This window comes from Nicotiana sylvestris, chromosome 8, assembly GCF_000393655.2.
Source record: "Nicotiana sylvestris chromosome 8, ASM39365v2, whole genome shotgun sequence".
Lineage (NCBI taxonomy): Eukaryota > Viridiplantae > Streptophyta > Magnoliopsida > Solanales > Solanaceae > Nicotiana > Nicotiana sylvestris.
In genome coordinates this window covers 141330732-141349121 of record NC_091064.1, presented here as the reverse complement: position 1 = coordinate 141349121, position 18390 = coordinate 141330732, and the positions used below count along the sequence as shown (strand labels likewise).

The 18390-nt window shown below is 43.3% G+C and overlaps 1 protein-coding gene across 1 annotated transcript in view; it reads right to left on the bottom strand.

Moving 5' to 3' along the window:
• Positions 1-394: 394 nt before the first annotated feature.
• Positions 395-18390, bottom strand: part of LOC138875762 (uncharacterized) — a 32297-nt gene continuing 14301 nt past the window's right edge. Inside the window, exon 5 of the mRNA XM_070154626.1 lies at positions 395-598. Coding sequence (XP_070010727.1) covers positions 395-598 — 204 coding nt within the window. The remainder of the gene's footprint in view (positions 599-18390) is intronic.

Genomic DNA, 18390 nt, shown 5'->3' with positions numbered 1-18390 from the left:
TGGGGAGACATAACAAATGGTGGTCATACCTAGCCACAGGTGCAGACTGGCACACCCATGACCATTTGTTTGGTCAAACAAGTTAGGAGCAGACCCCTGAGGGTCAAACCTAGGTTTGGATGGTGATTAGGACACCACCAGCCACAGGTCCAGGCTCAAGCACATAAAGGGGAGAAAGGAGTGGGGATTGATTGAGTTAGGAGGTTCAAAGAACCCAGTTCAGAGTCATAGACAACAATATCAAAGTGTTGTTATGGCTAGAACTATACTCACATACAAAGGGGAAAAGGGAAAGGGAGTTCCCATAAGAAAAGCACAACAGGGTTGCAGAAACATAGTAAAGAAGAACATAACAGACTAGGAAGTAAACACATAATGAAGAAACATTATTCAACTAAGAATGACGTACCAGTTGCAAAGTAAGAACAAACAGAAGAATAGAGCAATCACGGCAAGCAAACACAGTAGGAGCAGACTTAAGTTCAGCAGAACACTTGAGAGTTTTAAAGAGAGAGCCCAAAATTGTTTCAGAAAGCACAAAGTAGAAGAAGAGAGTAGATTTTTTGTGAAAGAACTCAGCATTCGAATGTGTAAAAGCCTGTGTTTTTGTGCAGAAAAGTCTGTGAAAGCATGTGTAAAAACCCTTTTTTTAGTGCAAAAGAGCAGTCCCTTTTATAGTGCAGAAGGTGAGTAAAAAAAGGTAAGAGAATAGTTTTGAAATCAATCACAAGCTGTTTCCCTTTGGTTAAGGGATTTGATTCAAACGGGCAAAATAAATAAGGAAAAGATTTGTTTTAAACAACCTTTTCTAAGGCAGTATAACAGGGGCAAATACACAGAAACCTATTTAAGGAAACAGTTTAGTAGTACACGGTTTAGGTCAAACAAAGAAAGACAATCAATCAACCAGCCAGTAAAATCAGGATTCGAATCTTAGTGTGAATGAATCCAACCAGAAAAAGGTGAGAAGGGTTTAATTTAAAGAAAATCAACAACACACAATCAAACCTTTTTAAAAAGGAACTCAGAATCAATCACAAGCTGGCCAAAGGTCTTTTGAAAGAAGAGAATTTCATATAAAAACCATACAGAGACAAGAGAGAGTTGTTGCAACACTAGCAAAGAAATCAGAGTAGCAAGGAAAGTTATGTTCGTAGACTCAAAGTGAGTCTTTGAAAGAGGGCCAGGGTTCTGAATGGAACCCGAACCCAAGCACACAGCCAAGCTTGTCAAAAAACCTCCAACACTAGGGTTTTCTAACTCAAATCAGATACATAGGCGAAGAACAACAAGTAGAATAGGCTCAATAGCCTATCTCAGAAACTCATGAGAGAATAAGCAAACAGAGAGAACAACAAGTTTGAAACACAGGGAATACATTTAGGCAAAGCTTTGTTGCTTAAACAAGTTCAGGAGAGACAAGAAATACAGGTTTAGGAAAACAGTAGAAGAATCATGCTTAGGGCTTTAAACAAAAAATGCAGTGAAGGCAGGCAAGGAGCAAAGGTTTAGTGAAAAATACAGTAAAGGGATATACGAGGGAGACACATAAATCATGCTTATAGAACCCTGTAGGAGAAAGAACAAAACACAAAACAGACGAACATGCGTAATAATGGAAAAACACAAGAACATAGGAGAAGACATGCGAGGAAAGAACATAAGACATAAGCGAAAAACTCGTAAGAAACATGGCATATACGGATTCACACAAAGAAAAGAAGAAGGAGAAGAAACAGAAGTCGTTTTAAGATTTTTGAAAACCCTAAATCGAAACAGACTAGTTTTTTAAAAAAGAAAAATTGGGGAAAAGTTTAAAAACTTCGAGTATAACACAGATTTACCACAGATCTAAGAAAATAAAAGAAAAAGGAACCTCGAACAGCTTTAGGGTTTCTCAGAAACCCTAGAAATGAGAAGGCTTGGAAAGGGTCTGGTCTCGAACAGGTCTGAGCCATAGCTATGCCTTTTAAGGCTCAAACACGTCTGAACGGAGCCGGAGAGGCCATAGGACCTCAGATCTGTGGAGGATCTGAACGGGAATCGCTGAGGTCGAACCTCAAAATCTCGAACAACCATGATTTGGGGGTGAAGGGAGGTGAGCATAGGCCGTTCATGGCCTGAGAAGCCATGGACTCCGGTGAGATTTGGTCGGAGAAGACGAGGAAGACAGTTAGGGTTTTTGAGTGTTAGAGAGCGTTTGAGAGAAAGGGCGGGGGGGTTTGAGGGCGGCGGTCGAAGAGAAATGAGAGATAGGGTTAGGTCGTTCGAAATTAAAAAGGAAAGAATGGACGAGGGCCGTTGATCAAAATGATCAACGGCTAGGATCTGAAGATACAAACAGACGAGTTTAGTTAATGGGCCAGGGGTCAGGTTAAATTTGAATTGGGTTGGTCCAATTTGGGCTTGAAATTGGCTGAGATTGAGATGGAATTGTGGTTAAAAATTGAAACGAATTGAGGCTAAAATTGAAATAGCCAGTTTTCCCCTATTATTTTATAAAATAGTAAAAATGCTTAAAAAAAAAAATTAAAGGTACTGAGTTAATAAATATTATATAAATATTAATTCAAAAATATTGGAATCAATTTTGTAATTATAAAATGCTATTAAATCTTAAAGAGGCTAGTATTGCAATTATATGCAATCTGCCTTAAAAAATACCAAATGAATTTGTAAAAATGTGCAAAAATCATGCTGAATATATTTTGGTGTAAATATGAGAATAAAATAAATTATTCTCCAAAATGGCAAGCTTTGGGAATAATTATTGGATTTTATGGGGTAAAAATAGGCCATAAATTGGTTTAAAAATCATTAAAATGCCAAAATATTTTGGTGTGCTCATATATGCACATATGTGTTATTTTGGAAGTGTTTTGGGTATAAAAATACATAGAGAAAAATTAGATATCAATAGCTGCCCCTCTTTACTCGAAAAGGATGAAAGAGTTGTCGGGTAAAGACAAGATGACCAATTTTGACCGGATCGGCGATTGAAAAGCGTTTTGACCAAGATCTGGATTCAGAGCCGCCTACATATCCCTGGTTTTATCGGAATCAGGCCATATGTAGTTCAGGAACCATTGACGGAGTGTGTCGAATGAGGGTTCGAAAAGAACGGACTTGATGATTAGATTTGGAGTCGGAAAAACTGTGGAGAACCGGAGCGGGATCGCTCCTGCTAAGATGGCCGTTTGCTAGCCGGTGTACCTACAAGTGAGAAATGTATCGTGTATTGTGCATAATTTGAACATGATGCAAGTTCCCATTGGACCATGAATGCTGTCTTTGGACGGTTAGGATGACGTCCTCAGACTATGATGTCCTGGGCCGTATAGAGCATAAAAAATAAAAATTCGCAGGCCATGAAATGGTGTTCTCGGGCTATGCAAATGGTGCCTTCAAACTATGACGCCTTTGAATAAGTTGGCGATCTTTCAGCCCATGAAAAGGTGGTAATCTTTCAGCCAAATGAATGCAAAGGGTGGCGATCTTTCAGCTAGAGCGAAAATTTAAATGCATATGGTGATATTGCAGCCATTCAAAATAAAGTGGCGATATTTCAGCCATACAGGATGGAGACAGAGCTTAGTCTCGAAAGGCAGATAAGTAGCCTTATGCATGATGGAGGTAGAGTTTAACCTCGGAAGGCAGATAGGTAGCCTTATGCAAAATGTAGATGGAGACAGTGCTTAGTCTCGAAAGGCAGATAAGTAGCCTTATGCAGGATGGAGGTAGAGTTTAACCTCGGAAGGCAGATAGGTAGCCTTATGCAAAATGTAGATGGAGACAGTGCTTAGTCTCGAAAGGCAGATAAGTAGCCTTATGCAGGATGGAGGTAGAGTTTAACCTCGGAAGGCAGATGTAAGCACGTGATTTTTGCTTCACGGACAGTCACTCCAAAAGAAATAGTAACAAAGGACCTCGCTGTACAATTTTCAAGTTTCCGTAACATGTGCTGTTAGTCATGTGTGGTTCTGTCCATTTTGTCCATTTTTACATTATTAAACAAAATACAAAATGTGTATGTCCTGGTAATTAGACCATAATTCATTCAGTAAAAGAAAAATTCACAAAAATATTCTAGGGTACGATTTAACCTATTTAAATATTTTGATAATTATGTTTGTTTGAATTTCATTTTTTCTTAGTTTTAAAATTAGAAAAAAAAAGGAAAAAGAAAAAAAAAGAAAGGGAGAAAAGAATGAAGGAAGCGGTTTGGGCCAAGGAAATAAACCAAAAATAGGCCCAAACCAACGATCTGACCCGGTCCGAACCAGGCCTGCCCAGGCACCTCCTGAAACGACGTCGTTTCAGGGACGGTTAATCTGGGCCGTTCATTTCCATTGATCCGATGGCCCTTATTAGCCCTCATGACCCGACCCATTCCCGTTTTTGACTGACCCCTTGATTAACCAAACGGCACCGTATGGTCTAGCCTACCCAATCCTGGCCATCAATTTTAATCAATCCAACGGCCAGGATTGAATCAGCCTCCCCGTATATAAGCCTCCTATCACACCCCACGCCCCTATTCTAACCCCCCCCACTCATCGTCTTCATCCAAACACTGAAGCCCCCCCCAAACCCTAGCAGCCGCCCTAGCTTCCCTTTCACCAGAACCCGGCGGCACGAACGCCGGTGACCGCCTCCTGAACACCCTAGGACCACCTCACTGTCCTGAACACAAATCCACTAACCACGAGCCTCGAATCACTTCCGTTCGTCTCGAATCTTCATTTGAAGATTTGAGTCGAACCTGGATCTATGCCAAACCATCCCATCTTCATACCAGACACTCCCCTGACTTTCCTCGTGACCAAACCAAGCTTGGTTTGGTCCGAATCTACCCACAACTCCCTAAAAATCAGATCTGGAAATCCAGACTTTAGAACACATGCACCTGGGGAATCCGGCCGGTTTGGACATGGGTTTGAGGTCTAATAGACCTTAATCAAGGTGTTCTCATGTGAGAACACCCTGATTAAAGTTTGTTCGGCCTCAAAAGGTCGAAGATGAATCAGATTTGGGTCTGTTTGATTTAAACATTTTCGGTAAGTTTTCCTTTCTTTTGTGTTAATTTTGATTAAGTGGTCAGCATGTTTCGTTGTGTTTGTTTGTTATTTTTGTTATTTTTCATCCGGATTTCTTTCTTCTCTGTAAAGACCTTTTTATTTGGTCGATTGTGTTCTGTGTATGATTCTGAATGTACTCTGTGATAAACATGATCGTCGATTAGTTTAATCGTCAGATAAGTTAACTCATATAGGCCCCCAGTAATTGAACAAAAATTGTCTGATGCCCTTTAGGTCCCTAAATGTATTGTTTATGTGAGCGATTGATTATTACCTGCTATAATTAGTATAGTCGACTCGATAAATGTCGTCGATTAGTTTTCTATAACTAATAAACCGAATGAGCTAATAATGTCGCATGACTAATTGAGCTTTGCCACTGACTGTATGACCCAGGATTGTTTGAAATGGGTCGTTTGCACTGTAAAACTGACTGAAAAGGTACAGCCCAGGCAGTCTTAAGTTCGAACTTTCATCAGATAAAAAATGCCCTGATGCTGCAATAGGCAGGGGCAGTAATAATCAAGGTTGACAGGGGTATTCTGGGGTGTTAAAAAGAACAGAAGTAATTAGTTTAAGTGAGCTGACAAATGGGGTACTAAATTAGGATTAAACTAATGCCAATGGGGGGACAAGACATAAGAGTATGGGGCTTAAAATGAATAAATAAAACAAGCCCATAACTCTTGATTAAACAAAGCCAGGCGTGGGGAACCAATGGCTGGCATCAAGAGATGCTCAAGCATGGGTTTAACAGAGTATGGGCAGGCTGCAAGTTGCAGCAAAAAGGCAGCTTAACTGCACTGGTTCATTTGGCTTATAAATAAGCCATTTGAGAACTTAAAAGAGGGCTGGAGTTTTGAGTCTTAGGCTGGACTTTTAGTCTTCAGAAAAAGAGAAAACAAAAGGTTGGAATTTTTAGTCTTAAGGCTGGAATCTTTAAGTCTTAAGAAAGAGTGGTGAGTTAAAAGAAAAGATTGAAAACATAAGAGAGGCTCGAGTAAGACATTGTAACCAAACACTGCCTGAAAGTGGTATAAGAATGCATTTTGGTCAATCTGTCTTGGCCAAGTTCTGTTGCTTGCATTGACTGAGTTGTTTGTGGTTGATTAAACTGGTGGTTTTACTGCATTTGAACCCTCAGTTACTGCTGCTATTTCTTTACTCTTTCCTGAGATTACTGGCTTGGCACTCGACTACTTGCTAGTCCTTGTATTCTGGGAGATCATTGTTGGTTGTCTGTGGCTATGGAAAACATTTGGTTTAGTTGGTTGTTGCTGTGTTGTTGCTGTGTGTCTGCCGCTGCTGTATTCACTGCATATTGCCTAGCTGATCATTCCTTTCTTCTTTGTCCTCCTTACCAGGTACACAATCGATACCACTAATGTAACTGAGAGTTTGAACATGAATGCAAAAGAGAGGACCTGCAGATTGTTTTTATATACACGTGGACTGTTGTGTTAAATGTCATGTAGTATATAGTAGTTACATTTTCGTTTGGATAATAGAAGTAGCCTACATGCTTAGTGTATCAATGTAGGTTAATGAATGCTAGTCATGTATGTGTGCTGTTAGGTGAAAAACATTCCCAGTGTAATAAGTTGTATTTTTAGACTTAGTCTGAGGGTGTAATATATTCTCTAATGTAAGCCAAATAGGAAAACTATCCACTTTAGTTAAATTTCTTTCTCCTTTTGCCAGATTGTCCCATATAAATTGATAAACTCATTTCACAGAACAAAGAATCAGTTCTAGGCCTCAATCTCATGAAGGCCGAGCCCAAATCGAAACAAATCAGTTAGGCCCATATCGAAAAACAGGGGCCCAAGTCTGGCCATCTCGCATGAGCTAGGTTTGGGCCCATAATTGTCGACTAGTTGTCCATAATCGCAGTCACATTTTATTATTCTGTAAAAGCATTTTAAATCCTGTTATAAGTAAGCTCGCAATCATGTAATCGATTAGGGCTATTTACTGCTTTCAATTAGTAGAGACAAACACCACAAGAAACGTAGTTGCTATAGGATATCCTTTTAAAATAAGGACGAGACGAGCCTCGATGAAAATAAACAAAACGCGCAGGTGCGGGGCCCTCGTTAAATGTATATTATTGAAGCATTTAGTTTCCAGGACGGGTTGCTTAGCAAATCTCACAACCCTCCTAAAATAACAACACGTTAGTCTTTTTAGGATACGCTTTAATAAACCTTACCTTCTTAAACTCGGGTGCACATTTATGTGACCCAAATCCAAATCTCGACGGATTCGAAATGTATTTCTAATCACGGGTACATTGATTGTGACGTGATCCGAGAGGCATATCCATGACGTCGCGAATTCCTTTTAAAAGTAGAACGAGACGAGCCTCGTCAAATAAAATAGACTCAGCTGCGGGGCCCTCTAACTGTATATACATTACAACACTTAGAATTCGGGACATGCCGTTTAGCAAATTTTACGGCCTTCCCCAAAACAACCATACGTTAGTTGTTTTAGGCGCGTCTTAAATAATTTATTTTTCTTAATTCGGGTGCACATTTATGTGACCCAAATCCAAATCTCAACCGAGTCAAGGTATGTCAATAATCACGGGTGCATTGATGTAACGTGGTTCGAGATATGTTTTCACGACGTTGCAAGTCCTATAAAAATAACAGTGAATGATAAAAGCGGTTTAAAAGATAAAATTGGCACATAAGTTCATGCTTGTATAAAATCAGATAATCAAGCCGAATATAACAATTGAGCGACCGTGCTAGAACCACGGAACTCGGGAATGCCTAACACCTTCTCCCGGGCTAACAGAATTCCTTATCCGGATTTCTGGTACGCAGACTGTAATATAGAGTCATTCTTTTCCTCGATTCGGGATTAAAATTGGTGACTTGGGACACCTTAAATCTCCCAAGTGGCGACTCTGAAATAAATAAACCAATCCCGTTTCGATTGTCCTTTAATTGGAAAAAACTCCCTTGCACCTCTCGGGTGCGGAAAAAGGAGGTGTGACAGCTCTGACGACTCTGCTGGGGATTTTATACCCAGAACCACTGGTTCAGGGTTAAGAATTCGAGCTTAGAATAATTGTTATTATTTGGCTTTATTTATTATCTGATTATTACATGTTCTGAGCCTAATGTGCTAAATGCTGCTTTTACCGCTTTGATATTATTTGAACTGTATATAAACTGTGCCGAAACCTTTCTCTTCTTACCTCCGGGGATGTGCTCACTGGTTGAGACTCCCTATTCTGTTAGTGTCATACCCTAAATAAAAAGAGGCTCGGAAAGTTTCTAAGCCGGCTGGCCTTTTGGTTCCCGGAAAGGAGCTCCTTCCTCAGCTCGAGTTGTCCGCTCGGGTACACTGTCTAGAACACCGACCCAGGTTTTGAACATAGAATAACGTGACTTCATGCCGGATCCCTAGTAGGAACGCTTATTTGCATCATGTTGCATATGACTTAGGGGACTCAACACAGGGGTTGGGTCCGTCTAGGACTAGCAACCTGATATGAAAAGACCATTCTGATGCATCCTATCGTTTTCCGTGCATTTATTTGTCTCATGCCCGCATGCTGACCGGTTTGAATATTTGGAATATTGTGAAAAAAAGGGAAATAAAGGTTAGGAGTTGATTGTTTATTTTTGAAAAAAAAGAAGAAAAAACAAATGCTGTCAAAACTCTGCCAAATTTTTTTTTTAAAAAAAAAAAAAAAAAAAGTCGTTGTTCTATAGAGTTTGTCTTGTCATAAAAATTAAAAAAAAAAAAGAGATCTTATTTTTAAAATGTTTTTTTTTATAATAATCAAAAGGGAGTCTTATGTTGTCTTTACTTTTATTATTTGTTGCAAATATATGTATATATATGAAAAATTCAAAGTTTTTCTTTACTTCAAGATGTATATATATCTTTATTTGTGACAAAAGTATTTGTCTTGCTGAAGGTCTAGAAAAGTCCTTTCTGGCTCCCAGTTTTCGAAACAAAATCCAAAATATTTTCCGTTATTGACATCTTTAGAAAGTTTTTATATATATACGAAAATTCAAAATTCACAAAAATCGCATATATTTTTGTTTTTATCAGGATAAGTGTCGTTTGTTAAAATCTTATTAATAAATGTGCAGAATGAGCACGATTCCGAATGAACCCTTTTCAATCATGAATAAAATTCCCCTCCAATTGCGGCTCTGGTGGAATGATTTGGGCAAAGAAGGGCATGACGAAATCAAGAAGTATCTGAAAGGCCTCACGAGTTTGTTGGATATCAGGCCACGAGGAGATATCATAAGGGCACTAGTCCCCCACTGGGATCCTGCGCACAATGTCTTCCGTTTCTCAGATTTTGAACTTACCCCAACTTTAGAAGAAATAGCAGGGTATATCGGCAGCACTGAGACTCCTTTGAGGCACAAATATCTGATTGCTCCAAGAGCTGTAGCAGTACACCGGTTCCTGGACTCCTTAAAGATAGTCAGAACAATTCATAACCCTGACTTGGCAAAAGGTTTTTGCAGCATGAGTTTCATATATCAAAGATATGGTCACATAGGAGGATTCGACAAGCCAGAAAACCAGTTGTGCAGCAAAGGTAATCGCCAGAAGTGGGAAGAACATAGACGAATTGCTTTCATGATAACTTTCTTAGGACTACTAGTATTCCCAAGAAAAGATGGGAATATTGACATAAAGATAGCAGGGGTCGTCAGTACGTTGCTCACACAGAGTGATAGTACGTTGGCGCCCATGATAGTATCTGATATATTCCGGGCACTCACTTCTTGCAAAGCCGGAGGAAGCTTTTTCGAGGGTTGCAATTTGTTGTTGCAAATGTGGATGATCGAACACCTATGTCACCGAGCCCAGTTTCTGAGCCATGGATCCGCTGGAAAGACCTGCATAGAGGAGTTCTATACCAGAGTTGATGAAACCTACCTACCAGAAGGAGTTATAGCATGGACCTCATATTTCCATACCCTCAACGCCAGTCAAATACAGTGGGCGCTAGGGTGGCTACCGATCGACGAAGTCATATACATGCCAGCAGCCAGGCCCCATTTTCTCTTAATGGGACTTAAAAGTATTCAACCATACGCGCCGCATCGGGTTTTAAGGCAACTTGGGAGGTATCAGATAGTGCCGAAAGACGAGGATCTGAGCATCCAGGTAATCGAGATCAGTCCCGACGGCCAGTTTCCTGAAGCAAGGGTTCGTCAAATTTGGAGCCAATGTCAATACTTAGAAGCAAATACTTGTGTAATGAATCGGGCAAAAGGGGAAGTTTCGCCCGGGTATCAGGCCTGGTACAAAGGGGAGACATCATCTGGAAGACCGACCAAAAGACCTCACCTGCAAGAATTTGCCAAATCTTCACAAGAACAGTGGGGCTGGTTGGCCAAAGAGCAGGAATATCTTGTCAAAGCAGGCAAACTGAAGCAACAAGTTCAGGATATGAAGTTTGAGTGCCAATTACAGTCTGCTGCCCACAAGGGAGAAAAGAACAAGTTAATCAGAGAAGGCGAGATCCTCAAAGCTCAGATCCGGAGAATGAAAAAAGAGGCTAATAGCCAGCTAGGAAGCCGGGCAGATAAAAGATTGATAGCAGGGTTAAAAGATCAGGTTGCGGAATGCCAGGAAGATTTGGAAAAAGCCAGGGCCAGCACAGCAAAATTGCGAACCAAGTGGGCAAAGGGTGCGATGGCTCGGAGGCAGCGCCTGCAACAAGTCATAAGGGAGTATGAACTGAGCGTCGGGACATTAAGGGAAACGAATGCCTCTCTTCGAGAAAGGATCCTCAAGCGAACACGAGATGCCCAAGCCGACAGAAGGCAATGTTGCGATGCAATGACCAGAATGGAAAGGCAAATGGAGATGTTCCAGGATCAGCTTGCCAACAATGCGCAAACACTGGGATTGAAGAACCAACAGATAAGGCATTTGTTCACAGAAAGGGACAACATCCGGGGAAAGATCGACGAGATTGGGCATTACATCTACATGAGATGCCTGGCATGCGAGCAAAAGCCTCGAAAGACCCTCCTTGTTTCCATCATGGGTTGCGTCCACCGAATCATGAATGAGTTGAAAAACCTGCAGAGGGACCTCACACCAAGGGCCGCGGAAAGGCCGAATGATGCCTCGCGGGTCCCTAAGTTGGAAAATTAATCTTTGGTTGAGTCCTGTTTATTTGGCTTTGTCGTTTTTCCATATGTTATTTTCCTTTCTTTTAGTCAAAACGGGTTAAGAACTGTGGAGTCTGTACTATTGCTATTCCTTGCTTGATGTAATTTGTAATAGCAAAATTTTGAGAATGAATTTAATGATTTCACAAGAATTGTGTGTTTCTTTACTTTAAGGCAGAACTACGCCTGGTCTGATTCACGCGGGGACGTGATACGTAGGCAATCCCCATAAGATTCGACCGCTTTTAATAAATAAAAATAAAAATACAAAATAAAACACAGGGTTTCCCAAAGTACTTTAAAAAGGGATGAATGAGCAAACCGGGATGACGTATGTTGTTTGAGGCAAAGCATGTAGAAACGATTAACTGCCTAGGTGCATTGCATCCTCTATGTGTTATGATCAAATCTGTTAAGCTCTAACACTAACAAAGTTTGTTGTTGTCTGATACCAGACAGTTAGTTGTTAAAGAATTCTGGCAACACATTCATACCAAACCAGATCCAAAGGACCGGTAGCAACAAGCATGACTACTTCAGAGAATAGTAATGAGGAAGAAAGGCCGATGAGCCAGTTGCTAAAAGAGGCAATGGAAAAGATTGAAAGGATGGGACTAGAGATGCATGCAATGCAGCTAGCCCTAGCCAAAACACAAAAGAGTCCTGAAACACTGGGACACGTGCCGGAGTACCCTCACTCTGGCCCTTCCACAAGCCGCCCAAATCCCCTCTATCATCAAGAAAGAAGCCCTCATGATTCCCAAGCTCCACCACCCCATCAACCTCTCCCAACACCCAATATTCCCATTTTTGTGGGACCTGCATCAGCCCCTTTGCAGCGAACGACCAGTGAGCCATTGTTTCAGGCTCACGATACACAATACTATCCCCCTGAGCCTACATTCCACGCACCGGAACCACAGGCTTACAATCCCCATTTGGAAGTACCGGCAGAGGTTGAGAAGCCGATTAAGGCCCCTGAACAGGATGAAGTGTTGAGAAAGTTCAAAAGCCTGGAGCAATCCTTCAGGAACTTACACGGGCTGGGCAATCAAGTCAGCGTGGCATACAAAGATCTGTGCCCTTTCCCAGATGTCCAACTCCCGGCTGGGTTCAAGATGCCCAAGTTTGATTTATATGAAGGGCACGGTGATCCCATGGCACATTTGCGGGGATTCTGTAGCAAAATGAGAGGGGCAGGAGGCAAGGATGAGCTTTTGATAGCTTATTTCGGCCAAAGTCTGAGCGGATCTGCACTGGAATGGTATACCAGGCAGGATTTCAGCAGGTGGTACACGTGGGATGACCTGGCGCAGGCTTTTGCAGGTCATTTCCAATACAATCTGGAGATAGTCCCTGACCGTCTCACGTTATTGAGAACTGGGAAGAAACCCGGGGAAAGTTTTCGCGAGTTCGGGTTCCGCTGGAGAGAACAAGCAGCTAGGGTCGATCCTCCCATGAGAGAGGGAGAGATGGTAGACTACTTTTTGCAGACATTGGATCCAACCTACTTTGGTCACTTGGTGACAACGGTTGGAAAATCTTTCAACGAGGTGGTCAAAATAGGGGTCATGATAGAAGAAGGTTTGAGGTCGGACAAGATCTTAAACTATTCGGCACTTAAGGCCACAACCCAGGCTATTCAAAGCGGCACGGGAGGTGCGCTAAGAAGAAAGAAAGAAGAGGTTGCCACGATCGAGGCAGGCAGTTGGCCCAGGGCTGGCAGGCCACACTACAACCAACCCAGGCCTCACAGGTCAAACTACCCATACAACCCACCACAAAATTTCTATCCACCTCGAGAACCACATTGTTCCGTACACCAAGCCCAGGTATACACTCAGCCTCCGGTTCGCCCACAATGGCGCGCACCGGCTCCCCAGAACATATATGCACCACCACAAAACACTTACCCTCCACCAAGGGCATATAGAAATCCTTCAGGGGCAGGTTTCCGGGGAAATCCAGATGCCAGAAATGACAGGTTGCGGAAGCAAAGAACCTTCACCGAACTGGGAGAAACCTACACCGCTGTGTTCCACAAGCTGCGGCAATTGGGTTTGGTTAGTCCCGTCCATACTCGGGAACCAAATCCCCCGCCTCAGAATTTGGATCGTTCAATCAGTTGTGAATACTGTTCAGGGATGCTCGGGCACGATACCGAGAAGTGTTGGAAGTTAAGGCATGCCATACAGGATCTTATTGACACCAATAAGATCGAGGTCCAGACACCGGAGGCTCCTAACATCAACCAAAACCCACTGCCAACGCACCACGAAACTCACATGATTGAGTTGGTGTGTGAGGGAGGAGAATTAAGAAAACCCTCACAAACAGTGATGATGATCCAAGCTGCCCCAAAAGAAGTCTTAACCGGTGGAGGAACAAAGGTACAGTCGCAGGGAGAAGGCGTCAAGCCGGTAGTAATATGGGGGAAGAACCCGTCCGTCATAACAAGCAAACCCGAGCCAAGCAAATTGGTAATACCAGGGATCCTGCCCACACCGGCAGTCATGTTGAAAGGGGTATGTAGAGAACGGGTGACCATAAAGCCGGTGGTCCAACTGCCTATGCTTGACAGCAGGGCTGTGCCCTGGAAATATGAAAAAGCAGTGGTGACGTACCAAGGAAAACAGGTGGAAGAAGTCAGTTGTGAAGCGCAAGGGCTGACTCGATCAGGTCGATGTTTTGCTCCGGTGGAGTTAAGAAAAACCAACCCAGTGGCAACCAAGAAGCCAGTGTCAGAAGAAGAGGCTGAAGACTTCCTGAGGAAGATGAAAGTGCAAGACTATTCTGTGGTTGAGCAGCTGAGAAAAACACCTGCCCAGATCTCACTATTGTCCTTACTCCTCCATTCCGAGGAACATCGCCGGGCCCTGTTAAAGATATTGAACGAGGCCCATGTACCCAGTGAGATTTCTGTAAACCACCTGGAAACCATTGCTAGCAAGATTTTCGAGGTGAACAGAGTGACATTCTCAGATGATGACCTGCCGGTGGAAGGTACGGAGCATAACAAAGCTCTATACCTAGCTGTCAAATGTGAAGACTCGGTGGTAACCCGAGTATTGGTGGATAACGGCTCAAGCGCCAATATTTGTCCATTATCCACCCTGGACCAGTTAAAGATTGACCGTGGAAGAATCCGGGAGAATAGCATCTGTGTCCGGGGGTTTGACGGAAACGGAACCGCCACTGTGGGGGATGTTGTACTTGAACTGACCATTGGTCCGGTCCTGTTTACCATGGAATTCCAGGTATTGGATGCCATGGTATCTTACAACTTGCTGTTAGGACGACCCTGGATTCATGCAGCTAAAGCGGTGCCTTCCACCCTACATCAGACAGTGAAGTTCGAGTGGGAAAGACAAGAGGTCGTGTTGCACGGCGAGGATACGACATGCACCATGGGCGGAACCATTGTGCCTTTCATAGAGACCACTGATGACAAGGGTCCTTGGGTCTACCAGATTCTCGATACAGGGTCGGCCAACAAAATCTCTGAAGGAGAAATCATCCCGCACCCTAGGGTAGCTGCCGCAACAGTCATGATGGTATCGGAGATGCTGGGTAACGGATTTGTGCCGGGAAAAGGCCTGGGAGTTGAACTTCAAGGGATAGTCCAACCTGTTTCCCTTCCTAAGAATCTGGAAACCTTCGGGTTGGGGTTCAAACCAACCGCAGCAGACAGGAAGGAGGCGCGAAGAATGAAGAAGAGGGTCTGGTTTCTGCCTAAACCAGTGCCACGCCTCTCAAGGTCTTTTGTTAAAGCAAGTGCCAAGGGGTCAGCGATCCCAAAGATTCGAGGACCTTTGATCGGTATAAATGAAGACCTCAATCAGAGTTTTGAAAGGCTATTTGCGGATGTCAGTATGGTGGAAGCTGGAGAGGGTTCCAGCAGAGCAGAGATACAATTCGTGGGGCCTAAGGCCAAGACCAACAATTGGACGGTTACTCCTCTTCCTGTCCGAGGGGAGTCTTGGTAGTAGGCTTTGATTAATGTTTTGTTTGTTTGTTTGTTTGATCGGATTATTCAAGGGTGTAATCCCAGTTTTACTTTCGTTTTGTAAAAGTGTGAACCCTTTTTATCCTGCAAATTTAATAAAGTTCTTTTCTTTTGTCCCATTTTAATTTCTTGTTTTGTTCTTTTTCTTTCTGAACAGTTCTCTTTTTACTGGTCCTAATGACATGGCATGCACAGCGGATCTTCGACCTAGTCTAATAAATCAATCTGAATCTGACTCAACAATGCAAGAGGTCGTTTGTGATAATGAATCCGAAGGTGACGAAGGGGAAGCCTTCGAAGAAATAAACCGAGAACTGTGCCAATTTGAAGAGAAACCCAAGCCTAACCTAAATGACACTGAGGCTGTGAACCTAGGAGACGCTGATAACATCCAAGAGACCAAAATTAGCATCCACATTGAGCCGAATGTCAAAGCAGAATTGATCGAAACTCTCAGGGAATTCAAAGATGTTTTTGCATGGTCATATGATGATATGCCTGGATTGAGCACCGATTTAGTGGTTCACAAATTGCCCACTGACCCGGCATACCCTCCGGTCAAGCAAAAACTAAGGAAATTTAAAACAGAAATGAGTGTAAAGATCAAAGAAGAAGTGATTAAGCAGTTGCAATCGAAGGTCATTCGGGTCACTCGATATCCCGAGTGGTTGGCCAATGTGGTACCAGTCCCAAAGAAGGATGGAAAAATCAGGGTGTGCGTCGACTACCGCAACCTCAACAAAGCAAGTCCCAAGGACAATTTCCCGTTACCCAACATTCATATCCTGATCGATAATTGCGCTGGGCGCGAGATCGGATCCTTTGTGGATTGCTATGCAGGTTATCATCAGATCCTAATGGATGAGGAGGATGCTGAGAAGACAGCGTTTATTACGCCATGGGGAACCTACTGCTATCGGGTAATGCCGTTCGGGTTAAAGAACGCTGGGGCAACGTACATGCGAGCAATGACTGCTGTGTTTCATGACATGATACACAAAGAAATAGAGGTGTACGTCGATGATGTGATCATCAAATCTTGGCGTCAGGAGGACCATGTGGCAGACCTAAGGAGATTTTTCCAAAGACTCCGGAGGTATGATATCAAGCTTAACCCGGCCAAATGCGCATTCGGGGTTCCATCAGGAAAGTTGCTAGGATTCATCGTCAGTCGACGGGGGATTGAGTTAGACCCATCCAAAATTGAATCCATCCGAGACTTGCCACCGCCAAGGAACAAAACAGAGGTAATGAGTTTGCTGGGTAGACTCAATTACATCAGCAGGTTCATCGCTCAACTCACAGCAACTTGTGAGCCCATATTTCGGCTACTGAGAAAGGATGCTGCAGTAGGTTGGACGGCAGAGTGTCAGGAGGCTTTCGACCAAATCAAAGGGTATCTGTCTAATCCACCCGTATTGGTCCCGCCTAAGCCCGGGAAACCCCTAATCCTTTACCTGACGGTCTTGGAAAATTCATTTGGTTGTGTACTGGGGCAACATGATGACACAGGAAGGAAGGAGCAGGCCATTCTACTATCTTAGCAAGAAATTCACAGTGCATGAGGTCAAGTACACTCAACTCGAGAAAACATGCTGCGCCCTAACTTGGGTAGCTCAGAAGTTGAAGCACTACCTGTCTTCATATACTACTTATCTCATATCCCGCTTGGACCCATTGAAGTATATCTTTCAGAAACCTATGCCCACGGGAAGGTTGGCAAAGTGGCAAATTCTGCTCACAGAGTTTGATATCATCTACGTAACGAGGACGGCCATGAAAGCCCAGGCACTGGCAGACCATTTGGCAGAGAATCCCGTTGACGAAAAATACGAGCCCTTAAGAACGTATTTTCCTGACGAAGAGGTGATGCACACGACTGATTTGGAATTACCTGAGGAACCGGGTTGGAAGCTTTTCTTCGATGGAGCTGCAAACGCAAAAGGGGTTGGAATAGGAGCAGTACTCATTTCTGAAACAGGGCGCCATTATCCTGTCACGGCTCAACTACGCTTCTATTGCACCAACAATATGGCCGAGTATGAGGCTTGCATTCTGGGTCTGCGCTTGGCTGCTGACATGGATGTCCAAGACGTCTTGGTCTTGGGAGACTCGGACCTCTTGGTACATCAAATTCAGGGTGAATGGGAAACACGAGATCTAAAGCTCATACCATACCGACAATGCTTGCATGATCTGAGCAAGCAATTTCGATCGGTGAAGTTCAAACACATCCCGAGAGTTCACAATGAGGTTGCAGATGCCTTAGCCACCTTAGCATCAATGCTGCACCACCCTGACAAAATGTATGTTGATCCTCTGCATATCCAAGTCCGTGATCAGCACGCCTACTGCAATACCATAGAAGAAGAAGCAGATGGCGAACCCTGGTTTCATGATATCAAGGAATACCTCAGGATGGGGATATATCCAGAACATGCCTCTGGGGACCAAAAAAGAGCCCTTCGGCGTTTGTCGAATGGTTTCTTCCTCAGTGGAGGAGTATTGTACAAAAGAACCCCGGATTTGGGATTGTTGAGATGCATAGATGCCGGGCAGGCAACGACGGTTATGGCGGAAGTACATGCCGGAGTTTGTGGGCCACACATGAGCGGATATATATTGGCAAGAAAGATCCTTCGAACAGGGTGTTATTGGCTAACCATGGAACGCGACTGTATCACTTTTGTGAGGAAATGCCATCAGTGCCAGATACACGGAGATTTGATTCATTCTCCGCCAACAGAGTTACATACGATGTCAGCACCTTGGCCGTTTGTGGCCTGGGGCATGGATGTCATTGGGCCCATCGAGCCAGCAGCGTCCAACGGTCACAGGTTCATTCTAGTGACCATTGATTACTTCACCAAATGGGTTGAGGCTAAAACCTTCAAGTCGGTAACCAAGAAGGCAGTGGTGGACTTTGTTCACTCCCATATCATCTGCAGATTTGGGATCCCAAAAGTGATCATCACGGATAACGGTGCGAATCTTAATAGCAGCCTGATGAAAGAGGTATGCCAACAATTCAAGATTACACACCGCAATTCCACCCCATATCGTCCTAAGGCAAATGGAGCAGTCGAAGCAGCCAATAAGAATATCAAGAAGATACTGCGAAAAATGGTGG